This window comes from Corapipo altera, unplaced genomic scaffold (genome assembly GCF_003945725.1).
Source record: "Corapipo altera isolate COAL_440 unplaced genomic scaffold, ASM394572v1 55, whole genome shotgun sequence".
Classification (NCBI taxonomy): domain Eukaryota; kingdom Metazoa; phylum Chordata; class Aves; order Passeriformes; family Pipridae; genus Corapipo; species Corapipo altera.
The window spans coordinates 17,417,266-17,439,967 of record NW_020884882.1 but is presented as its reverse complement, the minus strand read 5'-3'; the positions used below and the strand labels follow the sequence as shown (position 1 = coordinate 17,439,967).

Sequence of the window (22,702 nt, the reverse complement as noted above, 5' to 3'; positions counted from 1 at the left end):
GTGCAGTCATGGCTGGGGGTGTGTGCAGTCATGGCTGGGGGTCAGGTATATGTGCAGTCATGGCTAGGGGCTGAGGGCACAGCTCCAGGGGTGTGCTCCCCTGGTGCTCCAACAGGCAGCAGCCACTTCTGCTCCTCAGCTGCCACTCAGAGGAGTGTTTGGAAGCTGTAGGAGTGTTGAGTTGCTTAATTAGAGGCATCTGATTAAGGAACCAGCAGACCCCAACCGTCGCCTTTGCATCGAGCTCTGTGTAAATTGTCCGTGTCCCCTGCAGTGCCCTGTGAGAGCTCCTGCATGTGGGCTCCCAGCACCCAGCTCTGGGTGTGTGCACTTGTCTTCTTTCCCCTACAGACATCGGTACAGCCTGGGGCAGAGGGCAGGGCACAAATCCATTCGGGATTTTGTGGTGCTTTTCTCCCTTTTCTGGGTCTAGGCTCTGAATGTCCCTCATTATCCAAAGGAATCAGACTGGGAATAGCATTAATGAGAGCAGCCCTCCAAAGCCCTGAGCACTGCACTGAAACCCGTCACAGGTTTCCCTGGCCTCATTTCCAGCAGTGATGGGTGTTACCCTGGCTGGATCTCAAGCAGGGTCTCAGGGTCTGTCCCTGTCCCAGACAGGCCCCTCAATCCCTAGCAAAGGGGAAGGGGATTCCCATCCTTGGGATTCCCAAACGGAAGTTAGACACAGGAAGATGGAGGTGTTCCTATTGTCCTCTTTCTGGCCTCTTTCTGTGAGAAGAATGAGATCCAGCAATTTTTAGCAGATTTTTAGCAACAAACGGGAAGACCCCAGCATTTTCCAGGGGTAGCTGTGGTTTATATGGGATATATCAAGGAACCGGTTGAAATCCTTAGCTGCTCTTGGTGCCTTTTCAGGCTGAGGGAGTGCTGAGCTGGTGGAGGAAGGAGGAGGGTGTTAAAATCCTGCTGAGCACCAGTGCCCTCAGTTTGCAGTGTGGGACACAGCAGCGTGAGTGGCTGCAGGGCACGTGGAGCCACAGGCCAGGTCCTCACAGAGAGATTTTGCTGTTTGATTTCTTAGGCTCAGTCATAACCTTTGAGATCTCACCCTGTCATTGCATTTATGTTGGTGTTTTGTTGACTTATTTTGTTCCATTTTCTCCCAGGCCCCCATGTCTTCCCCCTAAGCCACAGAAAATGAGGAGACCTAGGCCTCTCTCAGTCTATAATCATAAACTCTTTAACGGCAATATGGAAACGTTCATTAAGGTACTCGCTGGCTGGCAGGAGTGTCTGTGAACGCTGGGAATGGAACAGTGGCTCTCCTGTCCTGGCTGCTCGCTGTCCTCAGGGGTCCCTCCGGCCACCTGCCCCAGCTGGCGTGGCCAGCACGGCTCTGCCTCGGTGACGATTTCTCTTCATGGCTCCCCTTGCCCCTCATGCACTCCCTGTGCCAGGGTAGCAGTGAGGGCTGGCCAGTGGCCAAGTGCAGTATGAGACAGTCCTGACTGAGTGTCCTCATCGTCCTGCTGCTCCCACCCGTCCTGGAAAGGAATGGCACGACTGTGGGAAGGATTTCTGAAGGCAGCGATGCTGTTCCAGTTGCAGTGTTTAACCCTGTGCTGGAGAAAGCTTTAGTGAAAACAGTGTAGGAAGCAGTAATGACAAACCCTTGGATTAGGTGACTAATAGGCATTGTCCAGCTCTGGTTTATTCCCTCAGGCTCAGCCACATTCCCAAGGGCAGTGTCTGTACACAGCACCCCAGCATGGGGAGTACAGGCCTGCTGGCAAAGCTGCTAATCCCTTTAGGACTTATGATTACTCCTGACTTAAACTGATTTATAAAAAAGTAATGCTCATTAAAGCCTAGACTCTTGAGCACTGCAGAGGAGAAATTATGTGCTCTAGAAATCCATCTGAGCCAAGGGGTGTTCCTGCCATCAGAGACCCCTCTGGGGATGGCCCAACCCCTGGGATGTATGGTCCCGTAGGGAGCAGGGCTGTGGGTGGCTGCCCTGTGGTCCCCATGTCACCCAGTGCCCCCAGGGCTGCCAGGTGCCCCTACAGTAGGGCAGCTCTCCCAGAAACTTGCCTGGCCTTGTCCTCGGGCTCCTGGGAATGCTGCAGGTTCAAGGTGGGAGGAAATCTGAGAGGCTGTCCCTGCAGGTTGCCAAGCTGGGTGCAGTGTGCCGAAGGGTTTGGGAGGGAGGGTGGACATCCCAAAGGCCTGGGTTGGCCCTTGCTAAGCTGCTGTTGCATTTGAGCGTTCATGGCCTCCGAAGGAGATGCTTACCTCTAACAGAACTTATCCCTGCTTAATCTGTTTTCTTTTTCCCACTCTGCTGCTTTTTTGTGTGCTCAGAGGAAGGAGGAATGCACGAATGAGGAATCAGGTATTTACTGGATGCCTGTCTGTGAGATGAAGGGACTTGCCCAGAGATGCCACTGTGCTCTGCTGGAAAAACAAACAGAGCCCCAAAGGGAAATAGGTGTCCACTCAGGCTGTCAGACACAGCCCACGTTTCCCTTGAGCCTCTGCCACGAGGGACCTGGGGGAAACAACTTTGAAATAAAAGCCAAAACTCGTCTCTGGTTCAGACCCAAGCACATTCCATACACTGTGGTGCTTGTTGGGTTTTTTAGCACCTGCTGACAATGGCTCTTTCCTTCAGTGGAAAATACTGTTGTAAGCTCTGTTACTGGAAGCTTGTTCCCTTAGCCAGGTATAGCACAAGTTTTATTTCAGCTCAGCATTCCACCTTTGGGATGGAACAGCTGTGATCTTGCAGCAGTCCCCTGTCTGAGCCAGACAGGGAGCAGCAGTGTTTCACACACCTTTAGTGGCAGCTTTTTTGTACATTATTGGCTGCACACAGTATCCTCAGCGCTCTTTGGTGGCTCCATGTCTGTAACATCTCCTTTCCTTGCCTGTGTTCTTACTAAACTCCACAGCACTGATTTTCAAATTTCTGGTTTTACCATCTCTAACACTTTTCCTGTGCTTTGTTAGCAATAAACCAGTAATTTTGTCCTTTTTTTCCTTTCCTTTCCTGAAGGATTCGGGACAGGCCATCCCACTTGTCGTAGAGAGCTGCATCCGCTACATCAACCTGTACGGTGAGTGGACTCAGGACATCCACAGAGACCTTCTGCCCAGGAACAAAGCACTTGAGTGAGCAGGGAGGTCCTGCAGAGAGCCTGGGGGTGCCTGCAGCCCCTGCTCCGTGGGCTCAGCTTAGAATTCCAGTCATGTTGGCTGTGATGCAGCACTGGATGAGTCGCCAATATTTAGATCTTATTATCACACACCCAGGTTACATTGTTTGCTCGGGACACGAGCCCTTTCAGCACCTTGATCTGGGGTTCCTGCTTGGAGAATATGAGCAGCAGTGACTCACACTGGACTGTCCCCACTTGCTCTGAGCCTCTCCAGTGCATAAACTCCTGGGTTCTGCTGTTTTTACCAGCAGCTACTGCCCAGCAGTTCCAAAAATCTCTCCTAAAGTGTTGTTCTCTTCCAGGCCTCCAACAGCAGGGCATCTTCAGAGTCCCTGGCTCCCAGGTGGAAGTCAACGACATCAAGAACTCGTTTGAGAGAGGTGTGTAGCCAGGCTGTGCAGGTACAGCGGGACGCCGTGTCCGAGCAGGGATCCTTGCTGGGAGCTGGTGTGTGCTGGGTGCATTAGCTGTGGTGTAAGGCCTGTGTAAAGCCCTTTCTGCTGTGAGACACGAGGAGGGTTTATCCCCTCTGGGTTTCTCGGTGTTGTATCTCTGGCAGTAGCAAACAGTCACCCGAGGAAGGAGTCTGAGAAGTAGGGGTAGGTGCAGAGATCTTTTCCACAGTCATTAAGAACACAAGAGCCATAAACCAGTTTGGGGGATCCTTCCTCCTCCTCAGCAGTTTGCCAGGGAAGGAGGAGCGTTCCCACCCTGGTGACAGTGCTGGCTGTGGAGGTGCCAGTGATTCTGTTGAGAAAATCAAAACCACACTGAAGGTACCAGGCTGGTGAGACAGGGCAGAGCAATCCTGCTGTCCCCAGTGGAGGGGAGCTGTGACAGTGACAGCCCAGGTGGGAAGAGTGGCCTAACGTTAATCCTTGAGCAGCATCAGAAAGATCGGGGTGAAGGTGGCTGGGCCAATGGATAAGGCAGTGGTGGGATTGTCAAAGGCTGGATTTGGAGGATTTGCACATACAGTTTAGGAGGAATCTACATCCCTTGGGCATTGAAAGCCTTTCATAGATGTAAGTCACTACAATGCTGTCTAGAACCATTGGGTCTGTTCCAGAGGCATAATTGCATCCTCCAGCCAAACCTGTCCCCTCAGGCTCTCACCCACTGTCCTTCAGACCTGCTCAGCTCTCTGGGCTGGTGCTGTAAATGCAAACTGCACTGGGCTGGAAACCTGAAGGGGAGGCAATCAATAGCATCATCATCCTCAGGAAAGGTTTGAAATCCCACCCTAAACTGGTTTTCAGGAACCACTCAGCATTGCCATTGCATACAAGGAGGGTTTCTGAACCCTGTGAAATTTGAGGGTTCCACTGAGTGAGGAAAAAGCCATTTGCTGTGCTAGTCCAGCTTGATAGTGATACTGGACATAAAACCTCTTCTCTGGACAGGTGAAGATCCCCTCGCTGATGATCAGAATGAACGGGACATTAACTCAGTGGCTGGAGTCTTGAAGCTGTATTTCCGAGGACTGGAAAACCCCCTCTTTCCTAAGGAAAGGTTTCAAGATTTGATATCTACCATAAGTAAGTACCTGTGACAGCTCTTTGTGGAGAACAGGGTGGGTAAGAGAAGCACTAAATGGGGGGCAGGCACACCTGAGTCTTGCAAACAGGGGTTTGTGCCGTGAGGAGGGCAGCAGGTGGGCAGTGGGAATTGTTAGGGAAGGACGTCAGGAGTGTGTGTTGGCAGTGCTGGCAGGAGGGAGGGGGGAAACATCTCACTGTGGCTCTTTTGAATTCTTCCCAACATCATGAGGATCCCCAGAGCTGTCTCCAAGCTTAGGCCAGGGGGCTGCACGTGCAGCAAGGCTGTGTCCACATCTGAGGGTTGCTCGAGGGGTCATTATGGTGTGATGGGGTGGCTGCTGTCCCGCTCCTGCTGCCTCAGGTCTGCACAGGGATGGTGGTTCCCATGCCCATGACCTCTCTGCAGCCATGGCTCCTGGACCCACAGAGGTTTAGCTGCTTTAGCTCAGTGGCTAAATATAGTGAGGGTCAGGAACTCCTGGCTACTCGCAGAGCTGCCCCAGCCCTGGAGTCTGCAGACCTGGTTGTTCTCCACATGTTTGCTGTATGCATTTGCTATCCCAAAGAAAACTAGAAAGTGCTTTGGGATGAGCAGAGGGAGAAGCTGAGGGGCTTTGGGACTGATGTCAGGGAGAGCCTAGTTGCTTCTTGTTTTGTCCTGAAATCTCCTCTCAGCTCCACATATTCTGCTGCAGGATCAGCTCTCCCAGCTGGGGTGTGCTTCTCTCAATACCTTGTAGCAATGACATTTATTTATCGGCAAGTTGTGGAAATTATTCCCCTGGGGGGAAGGAAGGAGGGAGAACTAATCTGACGTTTCAGAAGTGATGGAGGTGCTACATGCTTTGGCTACAGGGTGACTTTATTTTACAGGGGAGGTGTCGGGGTTGTTTGGGGTTGGGGTGTCTTGGTACGTGGGTGGTTCAGGGGCATTGACTGGGAATGTGTGCTCAAGGCATTTGTTTGGCTTCACTGCTCATGACTCCTTCCCCCCCTTCTGAATGTGCATGCTCATAACTGCTGGGGATCTGGTGATGTCAGGGGAGACAGACAATATCTGGAGGGGACTGGTGCGGGGATGGGCTTGTTCCAGAGGAGAGGAATGTGCTCTGGTTTCTCAAGAATGGTTGGTTTATGTAGCAGCTTTAGGAAATTCACTGTTGCTGTTTTGATGTGTAAAACAGCACAGCACACCTGTGAGACAAGCAAAGGAAGCTGGTTCTGCACCAGTTCCAGGCCCTGGACAGGGATTTTCAGCCTGGCTGGTGCTGGCTCTGTCTGCCCTTCCCAGGGGGCACAGTGCAGGAGAAGGGGACGAGACTTGTGCTTGATGATGTGATTGCCTGTGTGCTTGCTTGTGCTTTGGCACCATCCCTAATTAATGCCAATTTGCACAATTTATTAAGCTTTTGGGAGCTTTTTGTTGCAAACAGCATCTGTTAATTTTCCAGATGGTATTCTCTCTCTCTCACTTTATTTTTCTCATTTTAGCAAGAATCTTCCTTTTCCTCATCTTTCTTTTCCTGCTACTCCTGCAACCTTTTGATTAAGGATAGATTTTCAATGAATTAAAGTGCTTTGTTCCCATTAAGAATCTGACCTGAAGTGCAGCTGACTTTGTGCCACACAGACATGCACAAACACAAGCTGTGCAGTCAGTGTCCAGACTAAGCAGAGTGAAGAACTCTTCCTTTTGCTCTTGGGGGCCTGAGGGCTCCTTAAAGGCACATGGGCAATAAATAGGTCAAAAGGCCCTTTGTCAGCAGAGTCCACACAGGGCTGTGCCCATGTGTGCAGTGATGATGGTTATGCTGTTAATTCCAAAGTTACAACCAGTCAAAATGTTTTGCTGAGTGAGAAAGGCAAGTGCCTCAAGAGTTTGTTCCTCTGGGTTTCAGAACATATGCCTGTTGTCATAGGGTTTCATCCAGTTTATATTTATTTGTTGGGGTATTTTTAACTAACATCCTCTTTAGTAAAACCAGACTGAAGAAGGAGAGAACCCACCAGGCAGCAGGATAAATCCATTCCTCAAATGGAAAAATTCCCCAAATGAAATATTATAATGCTTTCCATCTTGGTACTGAAGCCAGATTTTACTCAGAATTATGAGCAAATGGCAGCCCAGCTACATATCAGTGATTTTTATTGTGATCAGCAAATGGCAGTTTGAGCCAGCACAAGCACCTCTGTGTGATCCACCCACTCCAGGAAACTCTGGTGCTTGTCCTCTGCTTCCTGTGCACCAGCAGCCACAGGATTAACTCCACAGAACACACAGGTAGCTCAGGGCAGGACAGCCCTGGGTCACTCTCCTTCCCATGGGAGGGAGCAGGTTTCTGACAGCAGCTCTGGGCTCTGTGCATCCCTGTGGAGAGAAGTGAATCCAAAAGTGTTGACTCAGCACTGGTTCAGTTAATCTGTTTCCTAGGAATTTCTAATTCCTATTGAGAGCAGTGGGAGACAGGAGTGGAAGGGCTCAGAAGGACCTAATGCATAATCCAGAAGATTCAGATGAATAAAAGCCTCATTTAAAAATCTGCCCTACAAAATCAAGAAGTGCTCCATTTCCAGTGCCACACTGACTCAGGCTTTTGAGGAACAGAAGAGGTGTTGAGGAATGAACTAAATAATACATAAACACTTATTTTAAAAATAAACCCATGGAAATGTCTTTATTTGCTCTTTATACTGAACCTGAATGTATGAATTCCCCTGTGGAGGAGCACTGTGCCCCGTTCTCTGCTTGCACCTTAATGCCAAACCTGTGGATCACATCTGGACACAGGGTGTTGTTTTTCTCACTTAGTGGGCCACTAGATCTGGAACAGGTCCCTCTGGTGCCATGCTGTCTGGTCCTGAGAAGGTTTTTAGGGATGTGCTTTCTATTCATGTGTTCCAGAAATGGAGAACCCCGCTGAGAGAGTGCACCAGATCCAGCAGATCGTCGTCACTCTGCCTCGGGCTGTCATTGTGGTCATGAGATACCTCTTTGCTTTCCTTAACCAGTGAGTCTGTTTGCCTCTTTCACTGAGCTTTTCCTTGCCCTCCCTTTTGTCAGGGTTTCCCTGTCTTTGGTGCATGAGTGCTTTCTGCTGTTGCTGTGGGGGGTTGTATTTGGTTCTTCCCCAGCCCCCTGTGCTCGGGGCAGGGGCACAGCCCGGTGCTGGTGCCTCCCTGGGCAGTGGGGTTGGGGGTGGTTTTGGGGGTGGATGGGAAGGCTGGCAGGCAGCTCCCTCCCTGTGTGCCTGCAGCCTGTCGCAGTACAGCGATGAGAACATGATGGATCCCTACAACCTGGCCATCTGCTTCGGGCCCACGCTGATGCACATTCCCGACGGGCAGGATCCGGTGTCCTGCCAGGCCCACGTCAATGAGGTCATCAAAACCATCATCATTCACCACGAGGGAATCTTCCCCAGCCACCGAGAGCTGGAAGGGCCTGTCTATGAGAAGTGCATGACTGGAGGGGAGGAGTACTGGTAAGGTTCTCTGCAGGGTTCTTGGGTACAAACACCTTCATCAGGTCAAGAGGCTCTTGCACCCCGAGCCAAGCAGTCCCTGCTCATTTGATTTAGTATTATCAGTTAAAACAGGCAGTTTAACCAAGTATTTCTTTTTCTTGTGCTGACTCAGCATTATAAGCCTCAGTAAAAATTTCAGGAGAAATTCTTTCCAGTATAAATACTAATATTGATGGAAGATTCTTTCAGCTCTGGATCAACAGAAGTGTATTCAGAGCAAACCAGAATTTTAGGTCCATTTTATCCAGATATCTCCTAGGCTAGAAATTTTGAGTAGACACATAGTACCACCATGATCTGCTGGTTGGATGGAATCCCTCAGCCCGAGGTTAACCTGAACCTTCCAGTTCCCATTTTTGCTGGAATTCTAATCTCACATTCAGGTCTGGGTTTAACAAAGCAGGATTGATAACACACTTGAACTAATTTCTGTGCAAGTTTTATACATTTCTGAGACCTCACCTTCCCTGACCCTGGTCACCTGCCACCATCCTTCCTAGTGCAGCAGATGATAAAGTGCTAAAGCTCACTATGAGTGAGCAAATGGGACATTTAACTTGGTGCAAACACTTTGTGTTTGTTTTGCCATATACGAGTAAAGCCATAAGAGCAACAGAACGTGATGTTCTTGGCTGGAGATCGTGGTGGGTTTGGTGTTCTCAGAGGAAGTTCAGAGATCTGCTGTGATGTAAAGTGACCATCTTGGTCCTATGCAAACTGAAAACACAACTTCCAAGTATCTCTGAGGCCAAAATGTCCCCCAGCAAGCTGTGTTTGCAGAGTGCCCTGGGAGCAGGGTCTCGCTGGTGTGTGACAGTGCCGTGTTCCCTTGCAGTGACAGCCCGCACAGCGAGCCGGGCACCATCGACGAGGGGGACCACGACAACGGGACGGAGCCGCACACCAGCGATGATGGTGAGCAGGGCTGAGCAGGGCCTGGGGCCCTGCCAGCAGAGCTGGGTGTGCAGGGGAGCAGCCTGCAGAGTCGGGAGAGAGGTGGGATGGGCTGACTGCTGGCAGAGCTGAGCAAGGAGCGTCTGCGCTCCGGGCCGTGGTGCCGGAGCAGGAGGCAGCGCTTCCCATATCCCAGAGGCACCAATGGTGAGGGGGCAGTCTGGGTGGACCTGCTGGCACTGCTGTGGGGCAGGGAACGGCCAGCCCTGTGGCTCTGTTCCATGGCAGGGCTTCCTGTGTTGGAAGGGCACTGGGAGCTGAGCACCCTCTACCTCCCTGGCAGCTGCTGCCTCAGCACTGTCGTGCCCTGGCAGAGCACATCTGCCCTCAGAGGGCTGCAGGGAGGAGGAAGGGCTCACCTGGCTGGTGGGGCCATGGGAGCTGGGAATGGCCCAGGGAAGGGCTCAGGGCCTGCTCTCAGCTCCAGGCAGGAGCTGACAGGCCTTGGCAGAGGAAGGTGAAGGAGCTGCTGTGCAGCCAGTTTCACCCTTGGGTGGCCACGTTAATGGCTCCAGTTGAGGCTTCTGGGTGATTAACTGCATAGAGTAGAGGAGCAGCTTTATTTTGTGAATTAACATATTCCCTGTCCCCCTTGCCCTGCACACTCTCCCTGCTGGGAGCCCAGTGTTCTGGCAGGGCTGTGGGAGCCCTCCTGGCTGCCTGCCAGCTCTGTCTCCTCTAGAACATTTCCACTGATGCCTCTGTGGTGCTCCCAGACACTGCCCTCGTGTGGGGGTTGCTCAGGTGGGGAAGATGAGTCTGCTGAAGCGGCCTGGCCTGTCCCAGGTGGGGCTGGAATGGGCAGGTGTCTGGTGCAGTGTCTCCTGTGTCCTCCTCCAGTGTCCCCTGCTCTGTGTGAGTTTGCATCGGGTCACACCCTGACGGCTGCTGAGCCTGTGGGCAGTGATGGGGCAGAGCAAGTTTCAATGTTTAATGAGAACGTGGCAGATCTGGAGGAACTGGGCAGGTTTGCCCTGTTTGGCTTTGTCATCACCTGTCTGCCAGTCTCCAGGTGGGGATTAAAATGATGGGTGTCTCAGATCATGAAGGCACATTAACGCCTGCTGGCTGGCTCTGACAGTGGCAGGGGTGGCACGAGGAGAAGGGGGCAGTCAGTGAGGTGGTGCTGCAGATGGGTGCAGAGCAGCTGTGTGGCTGGAGCCGGTATCATCGTTTCCATGGGGATCCCCAAAGGGGCATTAGTTGCTCATCAATAATTCAAGCCAAACTGTCTCCAGGATAAGGAAAGAAAGAGAATGTGAGCAGGGTTTGGTCATACAGCATCTGACACAGCTTGACGAGATCCCAGGCTGGTGGATAATGGAGTTCTGTAACCAAAGGCAGAAAATAGGAGCGTGGATGAGGATGCCATATGCACACAGGGAGATTCCAACTGCTCCCCATCTGGTTGTAGCTGTTTGTAACTGCTGGTGGTTTGTGAGTCTGTGAGAGATCCCAGGAAGGCTAGAACAACAATAAGAATTGATCAGTCTGAAAATAAGGTTTGTGCTCAGTATGAGATGCTCTGGGGATGCTGGGGGGCAGCAGCACTGCTGCTCTGCTGAGGTGGCTCTCTAGGGTTTATCTTCCCTGGTGAGGGCTGAGCTGAGCTGTTCTCTTGCTGTGCCTCTCTCCTGTGCAGAGGTGGAGCAGATTGAAGCTATAGCCAAGTTTGACTACATTGGACGATCTCCACGGGAACTCTCCTTCAAGAAAGGGGCCTCACTCCTGCTGTACCATCGGGCATCAGAAGACTGGTGGGAAGGAAGACACAACGGGGTGGATGGGCTCATCCCCCACCAGTACATCGTGGTGCAAGACATGTGAGTAAAGTGGTAAGGGTTGATCCAGGGTGTTAAAATCATGTACCTGCACAAGCTCCACTTCAGCCACCTAAAATAATGGGTCAGGTTTTCCAAGGTTTAATGACTTCACTGAGAAATCTGAGCCTATTCTCATCTCTGTGTATTGGCTCTGATTGTTTCTCTTTGAGACTGATAAAGCCAAGCATTAAACACTGTACCTCAGTGTGCCTGGACCCCATCCTCACTGGCTCCCCAGAGTGGTGTGACCCAGGCTTACCACTGGCCTTTCCCTTGTGAGTGTTGACCTGGATTGTTCAGTGCCCACCTGGCCTGGGAGCAGATCCCAGGGCCCTTTACAGGTGCTGCTTCTCTTACAAGTGCTGTACCTGGAGTCATTACAATGGCAGCCACAGCACAGGAGGTGTGGAGACAGGATGGCAGCTGTTTCCAACCTCCCAGTGAAGTGATAGCCTTGGTCCAGCCCTTTGTTACCAAAGTCTGGAGCTGCTGGAGTGGGGATGTTCAGATCTGTGTGGCTCTCCCAGGGACATGGCCCTGTCACTGATGGGGTCTCCTTGCCCTAGGGATGACGCGTTCTCCGACAGCCTGAGCCAGAAGGCAGACAGCGAGGCGAGCAGTGGGCCACTGCTTGATGATAAAGCCTCCTCCAAGAACGACATCCAGTCTCCAACGGATCATATCATGGACTATGGCTTCGGGGGAGTGATGGGCAGGTAGGGAAACTCATTTTCCTGTGAGCATGGAGTTGGTCACCATCGCATGTGGGGACAGTCAGTGTGTGGGGTAGGGCAGGATGGAAGGAAAGGGTCCAGTAAGCACTGCGGGGTAATATGAGCATGGAGGGGGTTTCATGTGCATTGATAACGGGGATTTAACATGTACAGAGGGTGCAATGGGGCTCTGAGCAACCTGGTCCAGGGGGAGGTGTCCCTGCCCATGGTAGGGGGTTGGAACAAGATAATCCTTAAGGTCACAGCTGAAAACATTCTGTGATTCTGTGATTTAGTGCTGTCACTTTCTTGGTACTGGCTGCAGTGTCTGTCTTCCCTCTTGCCTGAGTCTTCTGGAGCTGAAAGGCTCGAGTTTGGTCTGAGCCGAACTCAGAGCTGAGCGATTGCAGCCCATGGCCAGCTGTGCTGGGACTGACAGTGACCTGAGGTGCTGGATTCTTTGCAGGGTGAGGTTGAGGTCTGACGGTGCAGCCATCCCTCGGCGCCGCAGCGGGGGAGACACGCACAGCCCGCCCCGAGGGATGGGGCCTGGCATAGACACCCCTCCTCGAGCAGCAGCCTGCCCCAGCAGCCCCCACAAGATCCCCCTCAACAGGGGCAGGATCGAGAGTCCTGAGAAGCGCAGGATGGCGACGTTTGGCAGCGCGGGCAGCATCAATTTTCCAGACAGGAAGGCCCTGGCTGATGGGCACCCCCTGAGATCAACCTGTGGGTCCACCCGGCACAGCAGCCTTGGAGACCAGAAATCTCTGGAAGCAGAAGCTCTTGCTGAGGTAAGTGTTGGGAAGGGACCGAGACTAAAGGGGAGGTCACTGGGGAGTGCTCAGAGCCCCTTCACCTCAGACACTCAGGGTTACAGTGCTGCCATGGTGTAAAGGTTAAAATGAGCAGCCAACAGCTTGTCTGCTGCCCAGCTGTATCTGTTGGTGTAATGGAAGATACTGCTCCTTATACAATCCTGGTGTCTGCCCAACAGTAGGCAGAAATGTTGGATCCACTACCAAAAGGCACTGGCAGCTCCTACCTCTGCAGGGAGGGAAATGCTTTATCTCAAAAGGAGCGCAGGGGGGAAACTGGATTTGCTGAATCAGTTTGACTGGACTGATGATCACTGGGGAAAGGTGCTGCAGTTCTGTACTGGCTCTTTGTTGCTGTGACCTCAGAACGTGAGTCTGATACCAGTGTGGTGCCTCCATCCATGTGGTGCCATTGGTGTCACATTAGGCCATCAGATCCATGGGGCTCCTTTAATTCTTGTGACCCCAATGTAGCTCCAGGTCCCTCTCTCTGCTGCTGGTGGGAGGCCCCAGCTAGGAATCAGTCAGGTTATTCTGAACCTGTTCACATCCCAGAGAATGGATCTTTCAGAGAATTCTCTAGCACTTCAGAGACCACCTTTTTCAGGCACAGTCTCCCCCATTGTGTCTGAGCAGCCGTGACTGGGGCTCAGGGGCTGGAAACCTGTGGACAGGCTGTTCAGTGCCTCCAATCCCAGCAGTTTGGTTCATGTCACCTCCATCAGGAACAGCAGCTGTGGGATGGTGGATGGCTGCTGGGAAGCCAGAGGAGAGCGGGTCATGCTGTAGCACAGTGCTGACATCCCTTTGGCATTCACAGGACATCGAGAAGACCATGAGCACGGCACTGAACGAGCTGCGGGAGCTGGAGAGGCAGAACACGGCCAAGCAGGCCCCCGACGTGGTCCTGGACACGCTGGAGCCCATGAAGAACCCCCCGATGGGCGCCGCCAACTCGGAGCCGGCCAGCCCCCTGCACACCATCCTGATCCGGGACCCCGACGCGGCCATGCGGCGCAGCAGCAGCTCCACCACCGAGATGATGACCACCTTCAAGCCGGCGCTGTCGGCCCGGCTGGCCGGGGCGCAGCTGCGGCCGCCGCCCATGCGGCCGGTGCGGCCGGTGGTGCAGCACCGCTCCAGCAGCAGCAGCAGCTCGGGGGTGGGCAGCCCTGCTGTCACCCCCACCGAGAAGCTCTTCCCCAGCGGCTCAGCGGATAAATCGGGCACCATGTAGGCTGGGGCGCGGGGACCGCAGCGGGAGAGCCGGGGCCCGGATGGCGGGAGCGGGGCCCGACATGGCAAAGCCTCTCTGGGCCAAGGCGGGGGTCAGAGCCCTGCTGGGGGGAGCCTCTCCAAAAGGGAACACATGCGTAGCCTTGGCCTGGTGCTGTACATACGTGTGTGTGTGTATATGTACATATGTGTGCACACACCCTCTCCATGCAGAAACACTTCCCGAGCTTGCAGTCCTACGGCAGGAGGAGACAGCGGGTCTGCGTGTCAGCACTGGAGAACACATGCTCTCTATAGGAGTATATATTAAAAACAAAGTGTACAGAATTCAGTGACTTTTTAAAACAGTAGATTTACCTCAGAAACTGGCTCTGAAATGTCCTCTCTGGAGATGGTGGGTTGGGCTGGGTTTCCCAGACTCTGTGCACGTGTGGAGGCCCACACCGCAGCAGCCATGCGTCGAGCAATACAAGGCCATCCTGGAATTTAGTTTCTGCACCTCTTGGCATTTAAAAAAAAAGGGATGGGGATACAGTGGAGTCTGTTCACTGCTGGGTTGTAGAGAAGAGCTGGAAATCCATAAATGATGGTGTGTGTCCAGCCAGCTGGAGTCTGTTCAGTCCTGAATCCTGAGACGTCTGTGTGCCTGTGACACCCCGGGCAGCAGGGACAGAGTGAGCTGTGTGCCGTGAGTGGGGACAGAGCGAGGTGTGCACCATCACCTTCACACAGGAGGAGGGTGCTGCACTGCACCGGGGCCATGGAACGCTGCTTTTCTGGAAGGTTTCAGAGTGAACAAGGACTGGTGACAGACCTGTGGTAAAGTATGGAGTAACTTACACAGTCTGGAGATCCTTCGTCTCCCTTTCCCCACACACTTTTTTTTTTTTTTTAATTAATAAGCAGACAACCCAATGGTCTCTCGACAGTCGGGTGTAAGCAATGAGGAGGCTTTGGCACCACCACGTTCCTCGGTGTGAAGCTGCCCAGTGGCACAGGGGGGTCTCGGTTCAGAGTGTGTCATCCTGCATGAGAAGCATGAGCCATATTTGACCGTGTCAGATGCAGAACCGATCTGATGGGTGACACTTTGCACTTTCTGTACTGTACCATATAATACAACTGTTCAAGTTATGCAAAGGAATCTACATTTTGTTTTACCCAGAGAAAAAATATGCAGAAAGCTGGGGATTGCATGGTCCTTTCTGATAATCCAGACTCTGCTCTAAGCGCTGAATCCAAGACGCTCTGTGCTTCTCCTGCAGCTTTTCCTTGTACAGATTTCCATGCAATGCCCCATGGTTTGATTTGGCACTTCCCCGTGGTCATGTACTAATGGCTCCTTAACATCCATCCTTCCTCCCCCCTATCTCTGACCCTGCTGCTCTGTCTGTGCCTGGGCAAAGATGCCCATGAACCCTCCTGCCTCACCCAGCAGCCACCTGCCCCTGCCCAGGCCTTTGCTTTGTCTCCCCTTCATCTTCCTCACCTCTCCAGCACCACTGCGGACCCCAGCTCTGCAGGAGGAGCAGCTTGACTTCCAGAAGGTGGTGGAGGCACTGGCCAGGGCAGCAGAGCCCACTGGTCCTGCCAGGGCTTGTGTCTCAGCCTGGGAGCTCACCCTCATGTGAGGCTGCCTGCACCTCCATATGTGCCCCTCTCCACCTGCCCCTCCATGCCTACACTTCCATATCCATACCTGCACACCTGAACCTCCCTATCTGCCCCCCCATGCCTGTGCCTCCATGCACTGGGCACAGAGCAGGGTCACAGACCCGTCGGGACCGGCCGGTGCCTGTCCTGTGCCCAGCGCACGTGTCCCCTCACCCCCTGCTCTGCCAGCCCTGTATATATTGCCCTACTTGCTTAACTGCTGGAAAGTAACTGTTAACCTGTAAACTGTAAAAAATAGGCTAAGATTAGATAAAAGCCGATGCCACTCACCAAATCTTTGCACTTAGTAGGTAGCTCGATGTAAAAATAAACCCAGTAATAATAATAGTAACCCTGAAGGGAAGCGAAGCCGCCGGCGCCCCTCGCAGAGCCCGTGGGGAGCAGCTCTGCCCGTGTCCCTCCCTGTCACGTTGGCAGGGACTACAGTGTGTGTGTGTGCTTGTCTGTGAACGTCCTTGGCGTTTGTAATGACCACAGTTGGTTCATGTTGGTGTTTATTTCTCCATCATCCCCCTTTCCTGGCACAGGCCCTGGCCCGGCCCAGCGCAGTGGCAGCAGATGTTCCACCAGGCTGGGCTGCTCAGGGCCGTGTGCTGGGAAGGGAAGGACCCATTTGGCACGAGCGCCGTGTATCTGTTGCCAGTAATTATTATTTTTGTTTCCGTTTAGTTCCTGGAGAACATTCACTTTGCCAGTTTCCTTTTTTTTTAATATTATTTCCAAGATGACTTGAGAGCAAACCTATGTTCACTAGGGGTTTTATTTCCTCCCTTCTTACTTTTGGAGGTACGGTACAAGTTCCAGTGTCTTTCTATTAAATTATTGCCTTTCGTTTTCCTTTGTTTTGTTTTGTTGTGGGTTTTTAATACAGTTGTTTTCTTATCTTTAAGTGCCTTTTTGAGCACCAGAACAAACAGTTGGAGTTCAGGCCTGGGAGCTGTACACACATGGGTTCGTCTGGGCAGTTGTGTTGTGCTGGGGGCGATTGCTTTTAAAGTCCTTCCATTTTTCTGTTTGATGAAAAGGGAACCAAGACTTTTTGTTGGAGAATAAACTCCCCCTTTGTAATACAGTATTCCAAGTGTAGTTTTAACTACTGTAAATTTAAGGGAAGAAATGTATTTTTCTGTAAGCGAACTTGGCACAAAATTGAGCCACGTACATTGTAGGAGCATCATAACTGGAACCTGCTCATGGTTTGTGAGTAACCAACCCTGACCCTCGGTACCTCCCTGAGGGCACAGACTGTGTGTGGGCCTCAGAGTTCACAGAGTTTCCCTGTGCCAGCCCAGGGCCGGGAGCGGGGTGGGGTGTGCTCCTGCCCCCCTGCAGCACCGCGGGCGAGGGGCCGCGCAGCCCCCGGGACCCCCAGCCCTGAGGGGGGGGCGGCTGTTCCTCTGCTGTGCAGAGCGAGTGCCAACCTCGGCCCGGCTCCCTCGGCCCTGCCCCGTCCATCCCGTGGTGCCGGGGCAGTTTGGCCCTCGCCTGCCCTCGCCGGGGCCCGGCATGGCCTGCGATGGTGCTGACCAAGTGTGATGGTACCGCAGCAACCCCTTCCCTGTTCAGACCCTCAGCGACGCGGTCCCGGGGCGGCAATGACAGTGCACTTTGTTCCTTAGGCTGAAGTCCCCTGGTAGGTCGTTTTTGTAACCCTGGGTGTGTCATTTAACTAGCGGTGTTGTGGTTCTCGGGGGCAGCAGTAGATGTCCCGAGTCTGATGTGCTTCGCGTGGCTGGGCTGTGAGCTGTGGTGGGGACGGGGTTGGTTACGCCGGGCGGCCGTGGGAGACCGTGGCTGCTGCCCCTTGTACCGGTCATCCTCCTCCTCCCCCGGTGTTGTCTCTGTAACGTATGGTGAGATGCCGTCAGCTAGAGTGTCTGAGTGGGTCCTTGTGTGTGCTGGTGATGCCATGTAGATGAAGCCACTGGTTGGGTGTGGACTCATCCCGTTGAATAAACTGCTTAACTTTTCTCAAAAACGCTGTCTGTGATTTGCTGCCTCTTGCCTGTGCCTCTAGCCCAGCCCTCATCCCACAGCCCTGGCCAGAGCCGCTGGCCAGGGTGTCCTCCAGAGGCCTGTGCCACAGCCCATAGTCCCTCCTGTGCCGGCAGGCAGCCGTGGTACCAGTGCCCACATCTCTGCTGATCCTGTAGCTGCTCCCCATGCCCATGGATGCTCACCAGCTGACTTTGTGTGTCCTACTGTGTGTGTTTGGATGGGCCACCCCGAGCTCAGATGGGCTCTTTCTTCTCAGCCCTGGGCCTATGGTGCAAACACACAGGGGAGAGGGATGTAGGCCGATAGAAAACCCACCCACCAGCTCCAAGGGGTGAGAATTTGCTTATTTCCATTAGCATGGCCAGGCCTGTGCTGGTCTGTGCCAGCTGAGATGTCCCCCCGTGTTGGGAACCCCCTGCCCTGCCACTGGGGACACATCACACTGAGGTCTGGGAAGGGGACCATGCCCGCAATGCACAAGTGATGTCAGACAAAAGTAGATGTAAAAATGAACTTCAAGGCAATTTAGTGCTCACTCTGTGCCAAATGAGACAAGAGCAATAACCTCCCAAAAGGGAGGACTGAGCAGCTTGGTGGCAATTGGTCCCCAATGGGAACCCCAGCCCTTGGGACAGCCCACCTTGGATTTTATAGAATTAACTGGAGCCAGGTCAGTGACATGAGAACCTCAGCGAGCACAGGCCATCATCCATCACAGCCCACTCCATGCTGGCTCAGCCCCGCAGTGTGTCTGGTGTCCCTCCAGGGAGGTGCCCAGGTGGCACAGCCCTGCCAGCCCCTGTGGTCACTGCCTGGTCACCACGCCAGTCACCCCTCAGCCAGGCTCTGCTGCACTGCAGCTGTAACCCAGGTCATCACCAGATACAGTAAAGCAACACTTAAACAGCTTTCCTGATGCACCCGCACTGCTGGGTCAGTCGAGGGTCTGTCCTGCATCCAAATCAGTCTGTGCTGGGCTCCCTCTGAGTTGGGAAGGTCCCCACAGCAATGCTGGCACTTAATGAGCCAAACGAAGTCTTTGCCTGAGAGTAAATGTCACTGTTATCAGTAAAATTGACAACTGATTTCCAAATAAAAGTCCCTGTTCTCCAGCACTCCTAATCCAGGCTCATGTGAAGCTGTTCATGCTCTCTTTGATGAGGCTTTTAGTGCCACAACTGGGATAGTAAATGGGCCCTGTGTCCTTTCCATCCATCCATCCATCCCCGAGGTGGGGCTGCTGCAGACACAGGTGGCGATGCTCGAGCAGAGGTTTGTGAGGGCCAGGAGCCAGGGGAGGATTGGCTCAGCCGCAGGTGGGGCTTGACCTGCATCACCCCTCCTTAAATTCGGTTAATGAGCCCAGTGCCGGGTGTGCTCCAGGTTACCAAGCCCATCGTGGTCCGTACCCCTCACCCGCCCTCTCCCGAGCAGCCGAGAGCCGCGGGGTCTGGTGCTGGCACAGCCCGGTACCCCCTGGAGGAGCACCCCGGGCCGGGAGGCTCCTGGACACGGTCCTGCGGGAGAGCCGGGGGGGATTCCAGCGGGTCCGAGGGCAGCAGCGGCGTGTGGAGGGACGGGGCCCTGAGCACGCCAGGTACGTGCCAGGTCCGTGCCAGGTCCGTGCCAGGTCCGTGCCAGGTACGTGCCAGGTACGTGCCAGGTATGTGCCAGGTATGTGCCAGGTCCGTGCCAGGTATGTGCCCGGTACGTGCCGGGCCGGTGCCGGGCGCTCCTCGTGTCGTTTCCCGTGCGGGGCCCGGGGGTGCCCGGACCGGGGTCCCCCCGCCGTGTCCGCCCGGCGCCGCCAGGGGGCAGCAGCGCCCCGCGCGCCCAGAGCGATGGGAAGAGACCGAGCCCGGGAGGGGACCCGTCCCTCATCCCTGAGGGGTCCGAGCCCGGGAGGGGACCCGTCCCCCATCCCTGAGGGGACCGAGCCCGGGAGGGGGCCCGTCCCCCAGCCCTGAGGAGACCGACCTCCCCCGGCCCGTCCCGGCCGCTCCCCCCGCCCCGCTCCCCGTAGTAATCATTAACTCTGGGCATAAACAACGCACTGAGTTGTTTATTCATTAATTCCCACGGGCCGAATGCAGCATTTGCATTTAAAGTCGCTTTCCACGCTGCCGCTCGGTGACACGTGTGCTGGGTTCCCTCTAAAGCCAGAAATACCCGTGAGTGTGTGGGAGCACCTCCCGGTGTGGCTCGTGGGAACGATCCTGGGCAGCCGCTCCGCTCCTTCCCCAGCCCATGGGAACAACGCGGCCTTTGGGGCAGGAGGAACCCGCGCCTGGGAGGTGCCTGCGGTGCCCTGCGACGGACATGGGTGCGCTGAGCATGTCCCAATTTGGGGAGCACCTGCGGGGTGCAGGGCACGCAGTGGGGGCTCTCGGGGTGAGTCTGAGGTGGATGTGTGGTGGGTCTTGCTGATGCCCCTTGCTGGAGGATACCACGGGGCTCTGGAGAGCAGGTGATAAAAAAGGAGGAGGTTAAATCACGGCTCTGTGCCCGTCTCTCTTAGCACTCGGGTGTGTTGTGTTTGGTTTTGTGGGTCCCAAGCGCAGGCAGCCACAGTGCAGTGTGTGCATCCCAGCACGCCGCCTCTGCCCTGAGTGCTTGCACAGAGAACTTGCTGAGAGCGTTGCTGTGGAGCGGGGCCGGGGCTGGCCCTGGGCTGAGCAGGGGCAGCTGTGTGGCAGCACCCAGGATCCGCAGCGGGACATGGTTGGGGCTTAGACAGTGGTGAGGGGGAAACAGCAGCTCCCAGCGATTCCTTCCTGGGGACAGAGCAACCCAGCACAACCCTGATGCACCTAGAACATGCCTAGAACGGACCTAGAACGTTTGGTCAGGACACACAGAGCGAAATAGAACGTTTGGATGACACACCTAGAACACACATCCAGCACACCTGGACTGCACCAACATGTACCTGGAATATAGGAGCACAGGTCCCTGCAACACAGCTGGAACACACCTACAGCATGCCTGGAATATGCCCAGAATATGTTTCCAGTTATGTTCAAACACACCTGGACCTGGAATATGCCTGAACATGTTTGGAACACACCCTGGACATATACGGAAGTGTGTTCCAGGTGTGTTTTAGGTGTGCTGTACTTGTGTTCTTGGTGTATTCCAGGTATGTTCCAGGCCAGCCCTGCTCTCCTCTGGTGAAGAGGAATAGCACAGCACTTGCTTTTGACTCTGTGGGTGCTCCTGGACCGACGGGGCCGGAGCGTGGCAGTGCTGGAGTGTGGCAGTGCCCAGCTTTGCCTGTGCCTTGCCAGGACCTCATTTAACTCTAGACCCCCCTAAGGTGCTGAAATGAACCCTCAGCCTCCTCCACTCATCCCCATGGTAACTGACTGCCAAGGAATGCTCTGAGGGTGATTCACCTTTGATTTAGGTGGGTCCAGCAACTGAATACTTGGATGGATCCAAGAGCCACGCACTGTATGTGCTCCAAGGGGCACCTAAGGGCACTCTGGCATTTGTCACACTCGTAGCTAATGAATGAAAAAATGAGATAGGAATGAAATGTGAAGGAAACGATGCAGAATTTAGTGATTAATGCTTTGAACCTGGACTTGAAGTGCAGCAAGAGCTCTCAATCCTGCTGACTGAATTAAATAATCCAAATTACTAATACATTTTAGTATTTTTTTTTTCCTGTGAAAAGACATTAAAGTGCTTTTAGGAAATGAGGTAAAGATTTTCCATCCCTGTTTAAAACTAAACCAGAACACTGTGCTGTGGGTGCCCAGAGCCTGCAGTGAGCTCATGGCACAGGCTGTGCATGGCCACTCCATCTCTCCTGCAGCCTGTCCCGCAGTGCCCTGGGAATGGCTCTGTCAGGGGCATCTGCACAAAGCCATGGGCCACCCTGGGGAGCCACCATCGAGCCCAGGGTGGAGAGAGGAGCTGTCCCTCCCAGTGAGAGCCAGGGCCCTGTGGGATGGTCTGGGGACACCCGACTTAACCTGAGTATCCCAGTTTGGAGGGATTTTACAGCCCCTGCTGTTGTTTCAGCTCAGACATGGCCGAGGGGCCCTTTGGGCAGCAGCTCTGACCTGCCTGGAGCTTCCCTTGTCTTGTGGATGTTTGAGAGATGCTCTGTTGCATTGGCTTGTTTGCTGAGGAGGTGTATTAATTGCTAAGGGTGTATATTAATTGCACCCTCATCACTCGTGGCTGGACTGTGCCCATGTTGGGCCACTTAGTGCCCTTTTTCCTCCCTGATCCCCTCTGCCCTTGGTGTCTGGGGCTGCCCAACAGTTCAGCCCCCCAGGGCAGAGCAGTGGAAGTGGCCACAGCCCCAGGCACGTGGTAGATATTTTGCTGTGTGGATACCCATATGTTTGGAGTCTGTGAGCATATGTTTAATTTCTTGTGGAGAGGAGAAAGGACTTGCCTGATGAGACTGGTTCTTGAAACTGGTGAAGTGTTTTTCAGAAGTCAGTTCCCCCTGGCCCTGCCGGGGGTAGCTCAAGGGAGGGGGCTGGCACCAGCTAGTCGAGTCCTGCTGGATTTTGGTGCATTCTGGGTTTGGTTTTAATTTTAATCTTTTTCTTTGAATGTCTCTCTCCCTGCTCCAGCACAAGCCAGAACAATGTCCCCATCTCCCTGGAGCACAGCCCTTCCCTTGGCTCATCAGTACTGATTTGTGGGGAGCCCATCTGCTGAGGGGTGCTCCCAGTGCCACTGGTGGAGCCCCCGGCTGTTCCCACCGTCCCTGCCCACTGCTGGGCTCCAGTGGGACGTGGAGCAGACAGGGCTGTGTGCCTGCTCCATCAGGGAGGTTGTGCTGTCTCCTGTGCCTGAGCACAGAGCGCAGGCACAGAGGGAAAAATAAGAGTATTTCCCCAACTTTTGATAACTTTTTTATTTCCACTTAATATACACCTACAGCCTCACTATTGAGACATTAAAAACCAGACTTTAGCAGGCCTTGGGGACTGCAGCATTATCCATCTTCTGTAAATACTGCAGAGCTGTGTGCTGTTGGAAACCTTTTTATGATCACAGCTTAGCTGGAAAGCAGCACCACATTCCCACTGTGCTTTGGAATCACTTCCTTTGCTGGTGGGGTGGAGGGCAGCAGCTGTTGAAGTGTTTTGGTTTAAGTGTTTCATGAGATAAAAGTGTAATTGTCTGGATTTTAAATATATCTCATGCACTGAGATCAGTATAAGTATTGCAGGTAAACCAGCATTGCTTTGTGCCACAGAGATGCCAC

General features: G+C 53.7%; 1 protein-coding gene across 3 annotated transcripts in view; it reads left to right on the top strand.

Moving 5' to 3' along the window:
- SRGAP3 (SLIT-ROBO Rho GTPase activating protein 3) overlaps positions 1–17,446 on the top strand; it is a 106,501-nt gene extending 89,055 nt beyond the window's left edge. For 2 of the 3 annotated variants that reach the window (XM_027640680.1, XM_027640679.1), the window contains exons 13-23: positions 1,131–1,233; positions 3,023–3,083; positions 3,488–3,565; positions 4,589–4,723; positions 7,629–7,734; positions 7,981–8,208; positions 9,086–9,165; positions 10,847–11,027; positions 11,594–11,743; positions 12,207–12,534; positions 13,379–17,446. In XM_027640680.1, the coding sequence (XP_027496481.1) occupies positions 1,131–1,233; positions 3,023–3,083; positions 3,488–3,565; positions 4,589–4,723; positions 7,629–7,734; positions 7,981–8,208; positions 9,086–9,165; positions 10,847–11,027; positions 11,594–11,743; positions 12,207–12,534; positions 13,379–13,795 (1,867 nt within the window). In that variant the 3' untranslated portion in view covers positions 13,796–17,446. Of the gene's footprint in view, positions 1–1,130; positions 1,234–2,328; positions 2,360–3,022; positions 3,084–3,487; positions 3,566–4,588; positions 4,724–7,628; positions 7,735–7,980; positions 8,209–9,085; positions 9,166–10,846; positions 11,028–11,593; positions 11,744–12,206; positions 12,535–13,378 lie in introns of all 3 variants that reach the window. The other variant, XM_027640681.1, reaches the window with a different exon arrangement.
- Positions 17,447–22,702: the final 5,256 nt, after the last annotated feature.